Raw genomic sequence first — 17,969 nt, forward strand, 5'->3', positions numbered from 1 at the left:
GAGGCTGCTGTCCGTGGGTATATGGCTGTGTCTCCTGATGGCTGAGTCACAATGTCCAGAAAACAATGGGATACTTGACAGGGCCACATAGGGAGGGGCGGTGGTGGTGCTGGAAGGCCTGGTTATACTCACTTTACACACAGAGAAACTGAGGCTCAGAGACATGTCCAAGGTCACAGGGCTCACTAGTGGCAGCCTGACCTCTATGAGGACAGTTAGATTCACAAAAAGGTATTTCTCTCCTTTAAAATTCTATTCCTCTTATGAATACATCATCATGTAGAAAAAGGTGGTTCACAAATAGAAACCTCATAATGGATGTTATGATGTCCGCTATAGTGGTGCCCAGGGAGCTTCTGAGTTCCCTCTCAGTGAATTTACATCTTTCTTCTCTTTTCCCTCTCTCCTCCTCTCTCCCTTTTCTTTCTGTGCTGTAGAATATGGAGAGGAGCCCTGGCCAGTTTTTCTCAGTGGTTAGAGCATCAGCCCATGGAGCTAAGGGTCTCAGGTTCCATTTCCAGTCAAGGGCAGGCACCTCCATTGCATGTTCAATCCCCAGCTCCAGTTGGGGTGTGTGTGGGAGGCAACCAATTGATGTTTCTCTTTCTCACATCCCCTCCTTCCCTTTCACTCTGTCTGAAAATCAATGGGGAAAAAATATCTTTGTGTGAGGATTTAAAAAAAACAACAGAGAGAAGTCTATTCAAATGACGTGGAAGTCAGGGTAACATTAAATGAGCTACCTTTAACTGGCTTCAGCACCAAGTTAAGGGAAATGATTAAACAGAGACTAGCATGATAGGCTGGGCCCAAGGAGTAGATTGGAAGTAGAGCAGAGGGGACAATAAACTTACCTGAAGTCAAGCAGGTCCCTGCAATGTGCTAGAGAGAAAACCAATGAGCTATCAGTGAACAGTTAAAGGTCAGATAGGTGCCACGTTGGTAGAAGGTGCCCAAGAAAGAAACCGTAGAGGAACCAAGCAACACTTAGAGAGACGGAGTTCATTCCTCCTCCTCCTCCTCCTCCTCCTCCTCCTCCTCCTCCTCCTCCTTCTTCTTCTTCTTCTTCTTCTTCTTCTTCTTCTTCTTCTTCTTCTTCTTCTTCCTCCTCTTCTCCTTCCTCCTCCTCCTCCTCCTCCTCCTCCTCTTTCTTCTTCTTCTTCTTCTTCTTCTTCTTCTTCTTCTTCTTCTTCTTCTTCTTCTTCTTCTTCTTCTTCCTCTTCTCTCTCCTCCTCCTCCTCCTCCTCCTTCTCCTTCTTCTTCTTCTTCTTCTTCTTCTTCTTCTTCTTCTTCTTCTTCTTCTTCTTCTTCTTCTCTCTCTCCTCCTCCTCCTCCTCCTCCTCCTCCTCCTCCTCCTCCTCCTTCTTCTTCTTCTTCTTTTTCTTCTTCTTCTTCTCATTATTATTTTTACGCACGGGCCCAGAGGAAAATGTCTCTCAAATTCTGGTCAACCAGGTGCTCCACGTGCTCCACCAGGAGCAAGGCCACCTCTATGTCTGTGGGGACGTGCGCATGGCCCGGGATGTGGCCCACACACTGAAGCAGCTGGTGGCTGCCAGGCTGAGCCTGAGTGAGGAGCAGGTCGAGGACTATTTCTTCCAGCTGAAGGTATGGCAGCCGGGGTGCAGGCTAGGGATGCAGGTCAGGGCCTGGGCCAGGGAGCCAGGACCAGGGGAGCCAGGACCAGGAGAGTCAGGCTCAGCACAGTCATGAACATCTAAGGAACCCTAGAGGTGGTGGAGGTCAGAGCTGGAGGGTGTCAGAGGTCTGGCTGTGCAGCCGGGTCTGGTTGCTCAGGTGAACAAAGGCTGACACGCTGCTTCACAATAAGACTTGCAGAGGCTCTAACATGCTCCTGTGCAGAGTGACACTGCTTCTAAATGTGGAGAAAGTATGTAGCATTCACCAAATGTGTATATCAGGGGTCCTCAAACTTTTTAAACAGGGGGCCAGTTCACTGTCCCTTAGACCGTTGGAGGGCCGGACTATAGTTTAAAAAAAACTATGAACAAATTCCTATGCACACTGCACACATCTTATTTTGAAGTAAAAAAACAAAACGGCAAAAACACCCGCATGTGGCCCGCGGGCCGTAGTTTGAGGACGCCTGCTGTATATATCACAGCCCACATTTCCGGGAGCTTCCTGTGGGAAACGCACTAGGCCGGCTGCTTTTTCCTACTCCTTGTGGGATTTGGGGGGAACCAATTAGAGCAGAAATGAATCAGGTCCCCACCCTCATCAAAGTAAGTCCATGCTCTCTCCTTGGCCAGAAACACCCTGATGCCAGACACCAACATGTGTCCAAACACAGTGAATAAACCGCAATCACACTGCGCATATGTGCCAACCCCGAGTTTTCTTTTTCTCTTTATTTGAAGGGCACTGGGAAAGGGGGGCGTCCAGCTGGAAAAGGTGTTGTCAGGTGGTGGAGACCAGCAGGTGTCAATCAGGGGAAGGGGTGGAACAGGGTGCAAGGAAAGGTTAAAGGTTGGAGAAAGAGAAGGGGCTGAGGAGACCACCTCCCAGGGGAGTGGCCTGCTGATGGCTGGAGCCTGAGGGGGACTGGAATGGAGGGTGGGGATGGGGCCAAGAGGTAGATGAGGGGCAGGCCTGGCCTGGGAGCTTGGGAAGGCCCAGGACGCTCCCTTTCTGCTGAGGGCACTGAACATGGGCTTCAGCCTGCACTGACCCCTCCCCCATCATCAGAAGGTAGGATTTGGACAGCTGGAGCCCCAGTCAGAGGAAAGCATCCAAGCCAGCTGCCTTCTCCACTCCCGGATGGCTGCAGCCAGAAGCAGGGCAGACAAGGGCCTGGTCTCTCCAGAAAAGCCCCAGATCCAGGAAGGGCTGGGAGGGTGGGGGCAGCGGCAGGGACAGGGAAGGTGGAGGGAAGAGCAGATACAGACAGCAGCGTGCTCCAGCCCGAGGTCCCAGGGCCGGAACCCCGCCTATGTCTGCACCAGGGTCAGCTGGACATCGCCTCCCACCTCCAGGTTGTTGATGGCGGGCAGGTTCGTCAGGCGGTGGTAGTAGTCAAACAGGTGCTGACCGTCCACAGCCACCTTGAGGCAGTGACCTTCACACTTGATCCACACCTGGACAGACGGGCGTGTCATTTGCACTCCACTTGGAAGGCCCTCAAACCTGAATGCCAACTGCTGTCCACTACCTCCTCCTTGCCTTCCTCAAGCATTAATTAAGCCCGATCCTCGCCTGCAGGGCAGTCACCCTGAAGGACTTGCTCTTCCTCAACATGTCCTTCTTCCTGTCCTTCTCCATATTCTGTCCCCATGGCAGATAGTGCCCTTCTCCAAGGCTCTGCAGTCCGCACACCTGCCCACATGGATAGCTGCTATGCCCCCTTCAGGACTCACCCCCTCTGGCAAGTCTTTCCTGCCTTTGGTGACCTGACCCCTTTCTAGTCAAGTCAGGCGCCCCCTCGGGTCACGTCTCCCTCTCCCATCCTCACTCTCCCACTGGGGGCAGGGAGTCTGGCTTGTGCCCCCCATGTTCCTGGTACCCAGCACACCGGAGTGCTCCCCGCCTACACTTCTGCAGCGGCCACCTGCTAACGGTGTTGAGTCTCTTTCACCCAAACATTCTCTCCACAAGGCAGCCAGAGCTGCAAAATGCCATCATCCCCATTGCAATGCCTAACACTCGCAGCTCACATCACACAATGTCATTTCACTCTCACTTCTCTATGAGATCAATATTGCTATTAGCCCCATTTCTGAGATAAGGAAACTGAGGCCCAGAGCCCTGGAGTCACATGCTCAGAAGTCACACAGCTGTCTATAAACCAAAGTAAATTGCTCTCTGGCTCCAAACCCACCAACGCACTGTATTGTAACCCAAGCTCCTTCCCATGGCCCTCAAGGTCCTACCTACATCGGTCATTGTCAACCCTGGGTGAGGAGCGTTGGGCCTATTTTAAAATACGGATGCCCAGGCTCACCCTCTCGCTGGCCTGGGCAGGACCAGGAATTTATTTTCCTTTTTTAAGCTCTCCAGGTGGTCTGTAATGAGGGTTGAGGACGCCTGCTCTGTGATCCTGGCCTCCAGCCTCACCACCCTCTTGGTTCCTGGACAGACCCCTCCCAGGACTCTCCCTTTTGCAATAATAGCTGCTCCCTCTGCAGCCTGCTGGGAACCTCAGATCTTTGTGGGGTGAACTCCTTCTATCACTGAGGTCTCCAGTGCACTGTGGCCTCTGAGAGCTGTCCCCATCTAAGGCAGCGGGGTCCCTGTCCAGGCCTTACTGTACCCCTTTATTCTCTGTTGCTTGGGCACAGCACCTGTTGTGATCTGCAGTGACCCTCCCCCACCAAAACTGTAAACTTCAGGGCAGGACCTGGTCTGGCTGCTTCACTGCTGCCCTCCAACACCTGGGCTCCTTCCTGCCCCAAGTGGGCCTGGATGGCAGAGCTGACCAATAATTGTTGAATGACTGAGTGACTGAGTGAGTGACTGAGTGAGTGACTGAGTGAGTGAGTGACTGAGTGAGTGAGTGAGTGAGTAAATGAATGACCTCACTCTTGGGTTCCATCTGGCACTTATCGGCTGTGTGACCTCAGGCAAAGAACCTATACTTGAGAGTTTTTCCCTCTGTAAACAACAGATTCCACCCCCTATTTTATATGGGGCAGCAATAGTAAAACCATAATAACAATATTTGTTGGGCCCAACCCTCACCCAAGAGGCCTCAGCCCCCATCTTGTTCAAGGGGCCCCCAGACACCCTCCACCCTCACCCCCTGGAGCTCCAGGCTGGGCACCTTACCAAGAAGGCCTGGCCTCGGACAAAGGGCATATTCCGGGTCAGGCCACGCTCCTCAGGCCCCCAACAGTTGTTTGTCTGCGTATTGCGGACCACGGCGTTCTCATTGAAACGGGGGTTCATGTGGAAGGCGATGTCATTCCCAGAGCGCAGGTTGATGTGGAACCTGGGGGTGAGCAGCTCACCTGGATCTCTGCCCACTGAGCGCTGGGCCCCAGCCCCTCCCAGAGCTGGGGGGTGGGGACCAGAATGACCTTGGGGTATCTCTCCTCCCCGAGAGCCCAGGCTTACCTCTGAGCATAGGGCAGGACGGTGCCTGAAATGGTGATGCCCTTGGAGGGGTACAGCCCCCCAGGGATGCTGGTGAAGAACGGTATTGGCTGTCGGGAGGAGAGGGGCAGGTCAGCCAGCTGCAGCCAGAGAGGCCACCGCTGTCGGGGGAACTCTCTGCCAATGTCCATGAATTTGGACTGTCACCTGAGTTTGACAACTGTGTGCGAGCGTCATATATTTTCAAGAAAGAATTGTGATAGCCCACAATTAGGTTTGGCTCAGTGGATAGAGTGTCAGCCTGCAGACGGAATGAATGGTCCCAGGTTTCATTCATGTCAAGGCCACATGCCCAGGCTGTGGGCTCAATCCCCAGTAGAGGGCGTGCAGGAGGCAGCCTATCAATGATTCTCTCTCATCATTGATGTTTCTATCTCTCCTTCTCCCTTCCTCTCTCTGAAATCAATAAAAATATATTTTAAAAAATAAATAAATTTAACAACAACAAAAAGAATTGTGATAGCTTTACTTGGTTAGCAAATAAGAAAAACTTCCCAGTGTTCCTCAAATTTATGCGCTTAAACTGCCACGAAAAGTCCTAGCTGGTTTGGCTCAGTGGATAGAGCATCAGCCTTCGGACTGAAGGGTCCCTGGTTTGATTCCTGTCAAGGGCATGTACCTTGGTTGCAGGCTCCTCCCCAGCTTGGGCCCTGCTCAGGGCACATGAAGGAGGCCAATCGATGTTTTTCTCATATCAATATTTCTCTCTGTCTTTCCCTCTCTCTTTCACTCTAAAAGTCAGTGGGAAAATATCCTCGGGTGAGTATTAAAAATAAGTAAGTAAATAAACTGCCACGAAGAGAACTTTGCTGGACACAAAAGGATGCTTGGGCTGAGAAGAGGCCATATAACAACGCTTGTGATGAAGGGGCCCCTTAGGAGGTGAAAGCTCCTTTCAACTGTCTTCTGATTTCCCCAGATGTTTGAAGAAGGTCAGCTCACCCCAGGGCTGCTTTTAACTTTGTGAGCTGCCCCTCGCCTCCCCGCTGCCCTGCACAAAGGGAACTGCGCCCTCCCTGAGAAATCACTTAGGTAGCTGGGGCTGGGGTAAGCCCTCAGGGGGTAGGGGGCATTATGGAATTCTGTTGAAAAGAGACCAGGAAATTCAGTGTGGGATTGCGCCTGCACCCAGGCCCCCACACACTCTAGAGGGGATGCTCCAGTGTGAGGCTTCTGCCCCTGGATTCTCCCATTCGCCTTCCCTCTCCCGTCAGCCTTGGTGCAACTTCCTGCCATTGTCCCAGACCCCATCCTGGCCAGCTGCCCTCAGCCCCTCCGCAGGCAGCTCCCCTAACTCCAGGGCTCCCGGCCGACTTGTACCAGCAGGAGGGAGCGGGGTTGTGCGCAGACGGAACTTGCAGACTTACAGGGAACATCTGTCCAGGTGTGCTCTGCACTGTGTGGACCACAGTTTGAGTCTGGAAGAAAGAAATGGGGTTTTTAACCTGCTCTCACCAGCGCGAAGACCGCAAGTTGCCACCAGAGGACACCACTGAACACACACCCTCCCAGTAGCTGCAGGTGGGGAACCCTCTCAGAAGCCCAGACAGGACTCTGAAAATGGCCTGTTGGCCCATCTTCCTTCTCAGGGGAATTTATCATAGTTTCACTTTGCAGTAAGAAGTAAATGCGGGCCATCGTGTCCACAGATTGGCAGGGGCTTGGGCAATTCAGCTTGTTTCCCAATTCACCAGCCCAGCCAACCACCCCTGCCCCCCTCCATACCCCCATCCCACCCCCACCTCGGTCAGAAGGGTGGCCCAGGGGTCTGGCCTCAGCTGTGCCAGTCGCCCTGTGGCAGAGGCCTAATGCCTGGCCCTGCCTCCTCCTTTTAACCCACAGGAAGAACCAAAATGAAGAGTTTCCAGAGACTTACAATGGGAGCCTCGATGGCCTGCCAATAACTTGGAGGCTGAAGGGGATGAAAAATAAAGATGGTGGTTAATATTGGTGCCACTGGATGGGGAGATGACAGGGAAACGCTGGTCAGAAATGCCTCCCAGACTCACGCTCGCTTCCTTCCTGCTCCCAAGCAAGCCTCCCTGAGCCTGTGGTGCCCAGATGCTCACCCACCATCCAGGTAACTATGGTTACAAACAGGGAGGGGCGGGTGGAGGAGAGGGGACATCCCGCTGGCTCCTCTAGAGAGCGAGGAGGACGTATCTGACATACAATATACAGCTCACCTCAGCTCCCAGAGGCAAAACCATTACTTGCCATGTCCTATTTCACCAGGAGAATGAAAACTAGTATTTAGTGAGGCCTACTGTGTGCCAAGCTCTGGCTTCAGTGCTTTATGAGGGAGGCATCCTTAGCTTCCCTTTTGCTAAGTGAGAGAACAGGCTCAGAGAGGTTAAGCACCTTGCCCAAGCCTGTCCCGGTAGCAAGGGATCAAATACAAAATGGTACCCAGTTGGGTCTGGGTGTATCAGCATACCCTGTCCGCCCAAGGCCAGGGCCAAAGTCGGGCTGCCCTGCAAAGGCTCCCTGGAGCTCCACCATTCTAAGGTCAGTGTGGCAGGAGGCAGGGGCCCACCAGGTAGCGTGATGGGCCACAGGAAGCTGGGTAGGGAGACACCCTTGCCCTTGCCCCCACAGCTCAAGTGGCCAAGGAAGGGCCAGGCCCTGCTCCTGTTCCTGCCCGAGGCTCCTCCCCACCCAGCAGACTGGTCTGCTTTCCCTGTCTGGTCTCCCCTTCTACTGACTGCAACCCACACCCCTCATTCATTGATCCAGTCCCTACTGAACTCCAGGTACTGTGCAAAGTGCTGGGATACTCAAAGGGACAAGTCACAATTCCAAGCTTATGGTTTGGGGGAAAGAGCAGGTGGAATGACGGAGACAGACATCTAAGAACAGTTATAATGGACATGGTGACTGGCGTGCACAGAGCTGTTAAAAGTCCATCAGGTCAGGGAGAGGTGGGGCATCCAGCAACCTGCCAGGCGGGGAAGATGCCCTGAGGAGCCAGCCACATTTCAGCGGAGCATTGAAGGGCAGTCAGGGGTTGGCTGGGTGAGGTGGCAAAAGGTCCTTTGGGCACCAGGACAGCAGATGCAAAAGTTTGGTGGCCGGAAGGAGCCTGGAGTGAGCAGTGGAGGCTGATGGAGGGTCTTTGTGGGTGAGGTGGGAAGCCGGCAGGTGGGCTGGGCAAGACTGGGGTGGATTCTGCACATCCAGCTTGGGAGTTGGAGGTTTATTTGAAACTGGGGCCTTTAAGAGATTTAAGCAGGAAGAAAATTAGATAAGATTTGCTTATGGGAAGGTCACTGTGACAGTGGGTGGGTGTGAGGGGAGAGAGGGGGATGGGTCCGATGGACTGGACCAAGGCAGTGGCTTCAGGAAGGAGAGGCCTTGGTGCCCTGGATATTAAGGGAGGGAGGGAAGGACCAAGAAAGCCTCCCAGGTCCCGGGAGGCTTTGTGCCTGGTGGATGGAGATAGGGAACCTTGGGTGCACATGATGGGGTTTAGACACCCTAGTTGCCTACTGCCAGGAAGTAGCCTCTCTCTCAGAACCCTGTCCTTCCTGCTGACTGCTCAGCCTCCCAGGTGTCCATGTTCAACTCACTTTTGGTTTCCGCTCTTCAGACTCAGGTGAGCCACAGGGACTGGGGTAGGATTGCACCTCAGAGATCATCTTCTGGACAGAGACTGCACGGGTGTCCTGTTAAAACAAAAGGCGACATGGAGTGAAGAGAAGCTTTAATGAGTCAAGGAGGAGTGGAAAGGCAGGGCCCGGAGAAGAGGGAGAAAGCCAGGCAGGCAGCGACAGAGTAGGTGAGAGGGAGAGAGTAAGAGATGGGACCAAAGAGAAACTTACAATGGGAGCCGTGATGGCCTGCCAATAACTTGGAGGCTGAAGGGTATGAAAAATAAAAATGGTGGTTAATATTGGTGCCACTGGATGGGGAGATGACAGGGAAACGCTGGTCAGAAATGCCTCCCAGACTCACGCTCGCTTCCTTCCTGCTCCCAAGCAAGCCTCCCTGAGCCTGTGGTGCCCAGATGCTCACCCACCATCCAGGTAACTATGGTTACAAACAGGGAGGGGCGGGTGGAGGAGAGGGGACATCCATTGAAGGGCCTACTGTGTGCTTTTCCCATCTCAGGAGCACACTCAAATACCAAAGTGGAAATAACATCTCTAATCCAGGCACCTGGGGCCCTGTGGGAATGTGGGCCAGGCCTACCCCAATCTTCCCTGTTTTCACAAAAAGGGAGACCTTCAGATTTCCATGTGATATCACCTGACCTGGAAAATGTTTGGTAAAATGCACATAAAATTTACCACGTCACTATTTTCTCGAGTACAGCCGAGCGGCATTCAGCGCCTTCACACTGTGGTGCCGCCATCACCAGCACTCAGCTCCCCAACGCACACCTGCTCCCGACCTTGTACATGTTGGCAACACATTCAAAAGGTGGAAAACACAGACAGTGTCCAGTAGACCCTGGGGTGAGCCCATGGGAGCCATTTCGTGACCGCTGACATGTATCCCCTCATTGAGCCCACACAGACCTCCTGGGGAGGCTGTGACTATGCCCCTTGCACAGATGAGGAAACTGAGGCTGGGGTGGGGGCAGGCTCACTTGTCTGAGATCTCACAGATGGTGACGATGGCAGCACTGGGATCTGAGCTAGATTCAGTGTGATTCCTGAGCTGGTTCTTTCTAGAATCAAATGGCCTCCTAACCAGAGTGGGAGTAGAGAGGGACAGGCAAGAGTGGTAGGATGAGGTAGCCAGAGGTATGTCCACAGAGTCACCCTGGGGAGAGATTAGCTTATACTTGTGGGCACACCCAACAGGGACTAGTCGGCTTGTGAGTGCCATTTATACTTTTCTTGTATGATTCCTTGATGAGTATATTTCTGTGAAATGCACATTATTTTAATCACAGTGTGTGTGTGTGTGTGTGTCTGTGTGTGTGTGTCATAAGGAATAGAGCCTTAAATTCTATCGCCTTGGAGACTGTTGGGTGCAGCAGCCAGGACTTAAATTCTCCACAAAAGGGTGTGCCAGCATGGCCATGCTGCTTCTCTGAAATGGGGAGGAGCGTAGCACACATGCGCCTCTGTAACCTGTGATGTAACCTCTGTAATCTGGAGGGAGGGAGCTCAGGCCCAGCGGAGCCCCCACAGGAGGCATCTCCCATGGGCGATGGGTGGGGTGCGATGCTGCAGGTGATGCCGGCTCTTTAGTGGAGGCCTGAGCACAGCCTACCTTGCAGTCTCTGTATTTTGCTCTGAGGCCTCCAGCTTCATGAGATTTTGGCTAATAATGATTGGGCACCTGTTCTATTCCCTGAAAAGTCCTGGGGATACAAAAAGGGACAAGTCACTATTCCAAGCTTATGGTTTTGGGGAAAAGAGGCGGGGGGGGGGGAGGGAGTGACAGAGACAGACATGCAAATACAGTTATAACAGGACATGGTACAGAGTTGTGAAATGTCCATTGAGACAGGGAGGGGCTGGGGCATCCAGCCACCTGCCAGGCAGGGAAGATGCCCTGAGGAGCCACATTGAAGCAGAGCATTGAAGGGCAGTTATCGGTTGGATGAGGTGAGGTGGCAAATGATACCTTTGGCCCCAGGCCAGCAGATGCAAAAGTGTGGTGGCCAAAAGGAGCCTGGAGTGAGCAGTGGAGGCTGATGGAGGGTCTTAGTGGGTGAGGTGGGAGGTCGGGAGGTGGGCTGGGCAAGACTGGGGAGGATTCTGCACATCCAGCTTGGGAGTTGGAGCTTTATTTGAGCCTGGGGCCTTTAAGGGATTTAAGCATGAAATAAGATTTGCTTATGGGAAGGACACTGTGACAGTGGGTGGGCGTGAGGGGAGAGAGGAGGGAGGAGTCAAATGGCCTGGACCAAGGCAGTGGCTTCAGGAAGGGGAGGCCTTGGTGCCCTGGAGGGAAATTAAGGAAGGGAAGGAAGGACCAAAAACGCCTCCCAGGTCCCGGGCCTGGGTGCCTGGTGGATGGAGATAGGGAACCTTGGGTGCACATGATGGGGCTTAGAGGCCCTAGTTGCCTACTGGCAGGAAGTAGCCTCTCTCTCAGACCCCTGTCCTTCCTGCTGACTGCTCAGCCTCCCAGGTGTCCATGTTCAACTCACTTTTGGTTTCTGCTCTTCAGACTCAGGTGAGCCACAGGGACTGGGGTAGGGTTGCACCTCAGAGATCATCTTCTGGTCAGAGAGTGTACCGGTGTCCTGTTAAAACAAAAGGCAACTTGGAGTGAAGAGAAGCTTTAATGACCAAAGAGGAATGGAAAGGCAGGGGCCCGGAGAAGAGGGAGAAAGCCAGGCAGGCAGGGACAGAGTAGGTGAGAGGGAGAGAGTAAGAGATGGGAACAAAGAGAGAGGAGCTCATATTTGTTGTGGGCCTACTGTGTGCTTTTCCCATCTCAGGAGCACACTCAAATACCGAAGTGAAAATAACATCTCTAATCCAGGCGCCTGGGGCATTGTGGGAATGTGTGCCAGGCCTACCCCAATCTTCCCTGTTTTCACAGAAAGCAAGACCTTCAGATTTCCATGTGATATCACCTGACCTGGAAAATGTTTGGTAAAATGCACATAAAATGTACCATCTTAAGAGTGTATGTCTGAGGGGAATTAAGTGCCTTCCTTCACACTGTGGTACAGCCATCACCAGCACTCAGCTCCACAACGCACACCTGCTCCTGACCTTGTAGATGTTGGCACCACATTCAAATTTGGAAAACGCAGAGAGAGTCCCGTAGACCCTGGGGTGGCCGATGTGGGGCATTTGGTGACCTCGGACATGTATCCCCTCATTGCGCCCACACAGTACCTCCTGGGGAGGCAGTGACTATGCCCCTTGCACAGATGAGGAAACTGAGGCTGGGGTGGGGGCAGACTCACTTGTCTGAGATCCCACAGCTGATGACAATGGATCTCATGGAAACACATGGCCTGCTAACAAGGGTGGGAGTAGAGTGACAGACAAGAGGGGAAGGAGTCTGGCTGAGGCAGGTGCTCTGGACAGAAATGGTGCCATAAGAAGGATGGGGCAGGGATAGCCAGAGGTATGTCCTATCCCCAGAGTCACCTGGGTGAGAGATTAGCTGGAAACTTTGGCTCCCCCCAAGAGGGCCTAGGCATAGTAGACTGGCCCCTGCACCCAGCCCCTCAGACAGGTGCCATTAGGACAATCTGACCTGGAAGCTGATGTGTGTCAGCCTCACGGGGCCGGTGACAGAGATGTTGTCCACGCGGTGTAAGGACACGCGGTGTTCGTACTGCACAAAGCGATCTCCATTCACCATCACCTGTCAACAGGAGCACATAGTCCAGGAGAGGGGACACAGACCAGGGCGGGGAGCACACCTGAGCACTAGGACCCCTGCTTCTAGAAATTAAGGCCTGTCTGGTTTTCACCTCCATGCCCTGTAGGTGGGGGCCCAGCCTTCAGGCTGCTCCAGGTACAGGAACACACATGTGGTCCCAAATGCAGCCAAACCCAGTCACCACTTGGCTCTAGTTTTGGCTTCTGAGTTCTGGTTTGTTTCCTGCTCTAGGTTTGTCTTTCTCAGCTGACCCGGGTGCCATTTCAATATGTGCATTTCAATGGGCATAAAGTGCTCATGGGAGCAGAGGAGAGGGGACCTCAGGTTGCACCCTGAGGGCCTGGGAGCCCCCTTCACACAGAGAAGCACAGACACAGCCATCCCTCTCCCCGGGCCCAGCAGCCCTGCTCTGCCTGCAAGAGCAATGACTCCACCCCGCAGCCCTGAGCCACCCCTGGGCCTGCAGAAGGGCCGCCACAGCATCACCAAGAACAGATGCTGTCAAGGACCTGGAGAGGACAAGGCTGCAGCAGAGGATGGGAGTCACCTGGGACCCCAGGCCAAAGAGCAGGTGGGGAGGGCAACATATCTAGTTCTTATTTCCTAGCAACAGGTGCTGTGTAGGTGCAGGTGAAGAGTGTAAAGTCCTGTTCTCTGTATAATGGCATTGCTTGGGTAATGAGTTAAAGGCTTTTCTCTAGACCTGATAGTGATAAGGGCAGTAATAGAATGCTAAGAACCACCTAGAATTGTAAGACATATTACTCATGCTCTGTTAACTGTGATTGTTTTATTCTGATTAAAGAAGGCACATTCTAACCTGGCTGGCAGTCCTGTGGGACCTGGGGACTCACCTGGAAATGCAGCCCATCCTCCCCACATGGAGCATCCCATTATCATGGCAAGATTAACAACTTTGTTGCAGAAACCAGAGCTACCAGCTCCTTGAAGGCCCCAGCCCTTGCATATCACTAGCCCTTTGAAGATCCCCAGCACTTTTGCATACCTGCAGGCCTTTGCAATTCTCCAGCCTGCTTACCTGTTAACTGCCCATTTGGCATCCCCTTTGGCTATTTCCCCATCAATCCTTTGTCCTTCTATCCAATAGAAGCAGCTGGCTTAAGGGGTGCAGAGCAGATTTTTGTGGATGACCTGATGCTCTCCCCATACTGCTGGCAGTATAGGAATAAACACTCATTATGATTCAGTACTGTCTCTGCTGAATTGGCTCAAGTAGTGACAGGCAGTGCAGACACATTGGCTGTCTGTTTACAATAGGGCAGGGGGGCAGGCAGTGGGAGGGAGGAGAATCCTGCTCACCTGGAAATTGGTGCTCTCCACCAGGAAGCGGATCTCAAAGGGCTTCCCCATCTGGAAGGGATTTACCTTCTTAATCTCTTCCTTCTCCCAGCGTCCTTTCTGCTTGGTGTTACAGACCACATACCCGTTCTCTTCAAACCGAGGGTTGAAGTGGAAGGCAATGTCATCGTCACTGAAGCCGATCTGAAAGTTCACAGCAAACCTAGGCGGACGGAAATCAGTGTTCTGGTTAATTGACAAAGGTAGGAGCAGGAGGGCCCGGGGCCTCTGACTTCCGTGTGCGCCTGGGAACTTGCCTACAACCTGTGAGGCAGTTGTACCCATCCCACTTTGCTGCCTTCCTTTTTGTTTACCTAATTTGCGCTTAGTGTGTTTTGTGTAATTATTGCATTTTGCCCTTTCCAGTGTGACTTTCCAGAAATAAGCAGGAATGGGGTAAAGGGCAATGTGGACTCTAGCCTCAGGATGCATAGGTCTTGGAAACTGATCTCACATTTGTATGAAGATGCAAATCCAGGAATGTGCCCAGAAGCAAGAGCCTCTCATGCCCAGTGGGCACTGGTTAGAGGCCAGTCCACGGCTGCTCAGTTGGGAAGGAAGAGAACAAATGGAGAGAACATGTGACATTGATGGAGTTTACCTGCGAAGATGGTGTGTAACAGGGGAAGCATGGGATGGATATGGGCTCTCCAGGCATGAGAACTGCCAGTGTATGTGTGTCTGTCCCTCATCAGAAGCTGGTGTGTGTCCCACACATGAGGTGTGGAGTGGTGCCCTAAAGTTCTTAGGCCTGGACCCTGACCCCAGCTGGTACTGTTTGTCATGGGGGGTGGAGGGAATGACTCAGAACTATGGTCTCACTGAACCCAGGAAAGGGGGTGACTCCCTTCTTTGGGGGTGATGACTGAGGCAGTGTTCGGAAAGCCCCCACATAAGTGGATATTTATTCTTGTCTCTCTCCTCAGAAGGAAGTCCTCACCTTCAAAACTTCCTTTGGGTTCCAAGGTCAGGAATTAAAACAAAAGAACCTTCCAGCCCAGGCAGTGTGCTCAGTGGTTGAGCATCGATCTATGAACCAGGAGGTCATGGTTCAATTCCTGGTCGGGATACAGGCCAGGTTGCAGGCTCAGTTCCCAGCAGGAGGCCATCCAATCAGTGATTCTCTCACATCGTTGATGTTTCTATCTCCCTCCCTCTCCCTTCATCTCTGAAATCAATAAAAATATACTTATTTTTAAAAAAAGTGTCTTAGCCTCTTTGGCTCAGTGGATAGAGCTTCCAACCACTGACCAAAGGGTCCCGGGTTTGATTCTGGACAAGAGCGCATGCCTCCGTTGATCTTTGGACCTGGTTGGAGAGTGTGAGGGAGTCAACCAATCGATGTGTCTCTCTCACATAGATGTTTCACTGTCTCTCCCACTTCCTTTCACTCTCTCTAAAAATCATTGGAAAAAAATATCGTTGGGCAAAGATTAACCAAAAAAAAAAAAAAAGAAAAGAAAAGAAAAAGAACTTTCCAAGGAGCTGTGGTCACAAAAGGGCCACAATAAACATCTGTTCTGCCCTTCCCAGACACATGGCCTAGAACCAGCCCCAATCTGAGGTTCTCCCTGAGGTGTCACTGTCTACTCCAGCCTTCCCCGACCTGAGCATGAACGTGGTTCACACCCTGCTTCTTGGGGTCACTCTGGTGTCCCCAACTAATGCACAGCACTCAGGGAAGCCTCCACCCCCACCCCGCTTTCATGTCTTCTGTATCCCCCATAGGGCCAGGCACTGTACCAAGCCCAGAGGTGGCCCATCAGACATTCTATTCAATTCCTGCAGAGCCCATTTGGTGTCTCTGTGGAGGAGGCCGAGCTCTGGGGCCTCCTCAATACCAGCTCCCCCTGGGGGCCCTCAGCCAGCAGGGAAGTGCCCTGGCCCATGGCCCAGCCAGCCCTCCCTCTGGGGACATGAAAAGGAAAGGAGGCTCCCACTGGCTCTGGAACCAGAAAACCAAGTCCAGATTCCTCTGAACATGGAGGCTGTCGTTTCTGAAATAGCTCTGGATGTATCTGTCCCTCTGTGGTCACCAGCTCCATTTCTCTGGTCCCTTGCAACCTCCTGCCCCAGGGGAGAGAGAGTGCAAAAGCACCCATGGGAAGAAGTGGGGACAGTAGGATAGGAGGTAGGCAGAGGGAGAAGGAGAGAGAAGGGATGGAGGGTCAGAGGTGAGGGCTCAGCTTCCCCAATGGCAGCGTTTAGGGCCATCTGGGAGCCTCACTCTCCTTGGCATCTCCTGGAGGCACTCAGGGCTCGGGGAGATGTCACAGGATGAGCTTGCCTACGCCCACCTGGCAGGGAAGGCGATGGTGGAGAAAGTCAACTAGAATCTACAAGCTGAGATGAGGTAGGGCCGGGCCTGGGAGATCCAGAAGGTCCTCAGGCCCCATGCGAGGTGATGAAAGGACCACTGGGGACAAAAGACATCTGTGATTGAGACAGAGGCTTCCAAGAGAGGGCTGTGTGTGCAGAAGGGCTTCTGTGGGCACCGTGGGCTTCAGCAGGCAGCCACCAGGTGGGAGGGCCCCTCCCAAATCAGGCAAGAGCCCCTCACCTCCACACACCTGGACCTCAGCACGGGCAGCCAGGGCTGGGCCAGCGTTAGAGGGGCTTGGCCTCTGGGAAGATGTGAAAGTCTTCCCTGAGCCCCAAAGGCCCCTCTTGGGTGGGCGGCAGTGCCGAGGAGATGTTTGTATTTTGAATTGCCTTCGTGTTTTCTAGGAATGAACTTGAAACAGTAGAGATCTAATTACATTTGATGCCAAGTTTAAATATTTCCACATCAGCGAAATAGGGGCCACAGAATAAGTGAAGGCCTTTATGGGAAGTAAAGGAGGCATTGTTCTTGCATCTCTGGATCTTCATGTGCAAAATTCAATCCTAGACCATAAAGATCTGCCTCTGGGCTGGCCCGAGACTGTGAGCTCCCGCTCTCCCTGTGTCTATGGGGCGTCTACGTTAATGGTGTCCAGATGCTATTGGCAGAGGGCAGGGGTCCTCAGCAGTGCTGGCAGGGACCGGGCCCTACTCTCCAGCGTCCCCTGAGCCAGGCACAGGCAGCTTGGACAGTGTTGGGGGAACCAGCCTGAGCTGACAGGCGCCATGGTTTGCTAAGGGGCAAGGCTGGGGGAAACAACAGTTCCAGGTACCTGGTTCCATTGGACGGAACAACAGTTCCTTTGATAATGATCTCATGTCCTTCCTTGAGACCCCCTTCGATGGCGAGTGTCTGCAGGGAGAAGACGGCAGTCAGTTAGGGTCCTGCTCCTTCTCTCTGTTCCCTTTGGCACTTGCTAATGGCCCCCAGACTCCTAATCATACTCAACACTTCAAAAGCCCCCACCACGTGCCAGGCATTGTTCAAACGCCCTAGATATGCTACCGCCATCTTTACCCCAATCCTGGGAGGCGGCTCAAGGATTACCCCTATTTTACAGATTTGGAAACTGAGGCCCAGACAGGGAAAAGCAGCTCGCCTGAGGTCACCCAGCTAGGAAACGGCTGAACCCAGGGAGGCCATCTCCTAAGTCAGTGCCCAGGCCAGGCTGCTGGTCTCCCCGGAAGCCCTGCTGACTTCCCCTTTCATTCCAACAAAGCCCCACTCTTCCAGTGCTGACCAGTGCCCTTCTGCCCTCAGCACCCAGGACAGGTCAGGCACCCAGAGGAAGCTCAGCACCATCTGTGCAATGCACCACTGCGGGTGATTATCATCCCTCGGTACTGAGAGGCAGGTGAGACCGGCCTGGGGCAGAGGGTGTTTCAGGATTGCCCCATCGGGCATGTCAGCCCCCCATGCACCCTCTGCCACCCCAGTCTGGTTTCCTAGGAGACCCAGAGTGGATTCCATGACAAGGCAGACAGTCAGCCCTGCAGCGTCGCCTGTGCCCACAGCGTGGGGACTCACTGAGGAACACATGCTGCTGTTGGATCCCATCTCTCCACCACCTCTGTGGTCACGGCTCCTCCTCACACCAGCCAGGCAGTTCTCTGCCCAGAGAGGACTTTACTCTGAAACAGAAAACAAAGCTATTTGGCAGTTATTCCATGGGGAGGAGCCAGGAGCAAGAGGATATCGATTTAGAGAAAGAGAAAGGGAAAGTGCTGGGGAGAAGGGGCCAGGATCGGACTCAGGTAAGTAGACACTCCCACCTCACTGACTCTTCCTTCCTCTGAATCGTTTTCGGTTC

General features: G+C 53.1%; 1 protein-coding gene across 1 annotated transcript; it reads right to left on the minus strand.

Moving 5' to 3' along the window:
• Positions 1–2,357: 2,357 nt before the first annotated feature.
• LOC129147410 (galectin-9B-like) lies at positions 2,358–17,170 on the minus strand. The gene is made up of 12 exons (XM_054709390.1): positions 17,165–17,170; positions 16,947–17,011; positions 13,738–13,939; positions 12,289–12,399; positions 11,222–11,317; positions 8,934–8,969; positions 8,682–8,777; positions 6,989–7,024; positions 6,436–6,530; positions 5,074–5,163; positions 4,786–4,948; positions 2,358–3,098 (listed from the first exon to the last, which is right to left on the minus strand). The coding sequence occupies exons 1-12, from the start codon at positions 17,168–17,170 to the stop codon at positions 2,952–2,954; spliced, it is 1,143 nt and encodes a 380-aa protein (XP_054565365.1). The 3' UTR covers positions 2,358–2,951.
• Positions 17,171–17,969: the final 799 nt, after the last annotated feature.

This window comes from Eptesicus fuscus, chromosome 20 (assembly GCF_027574615.1).
Source record: "Eptesicus fuscus isolate TK198812 chromosome 20, DD_ASM_mEF_20220401, whole genome shotgun sequence".
Lineage (NCBI taxonomy): Eukaryota > Metazoa > Chordata > Mammalia > Chiroptera > Vespertilionidae > Eptesicus > Eptesicus fuscus.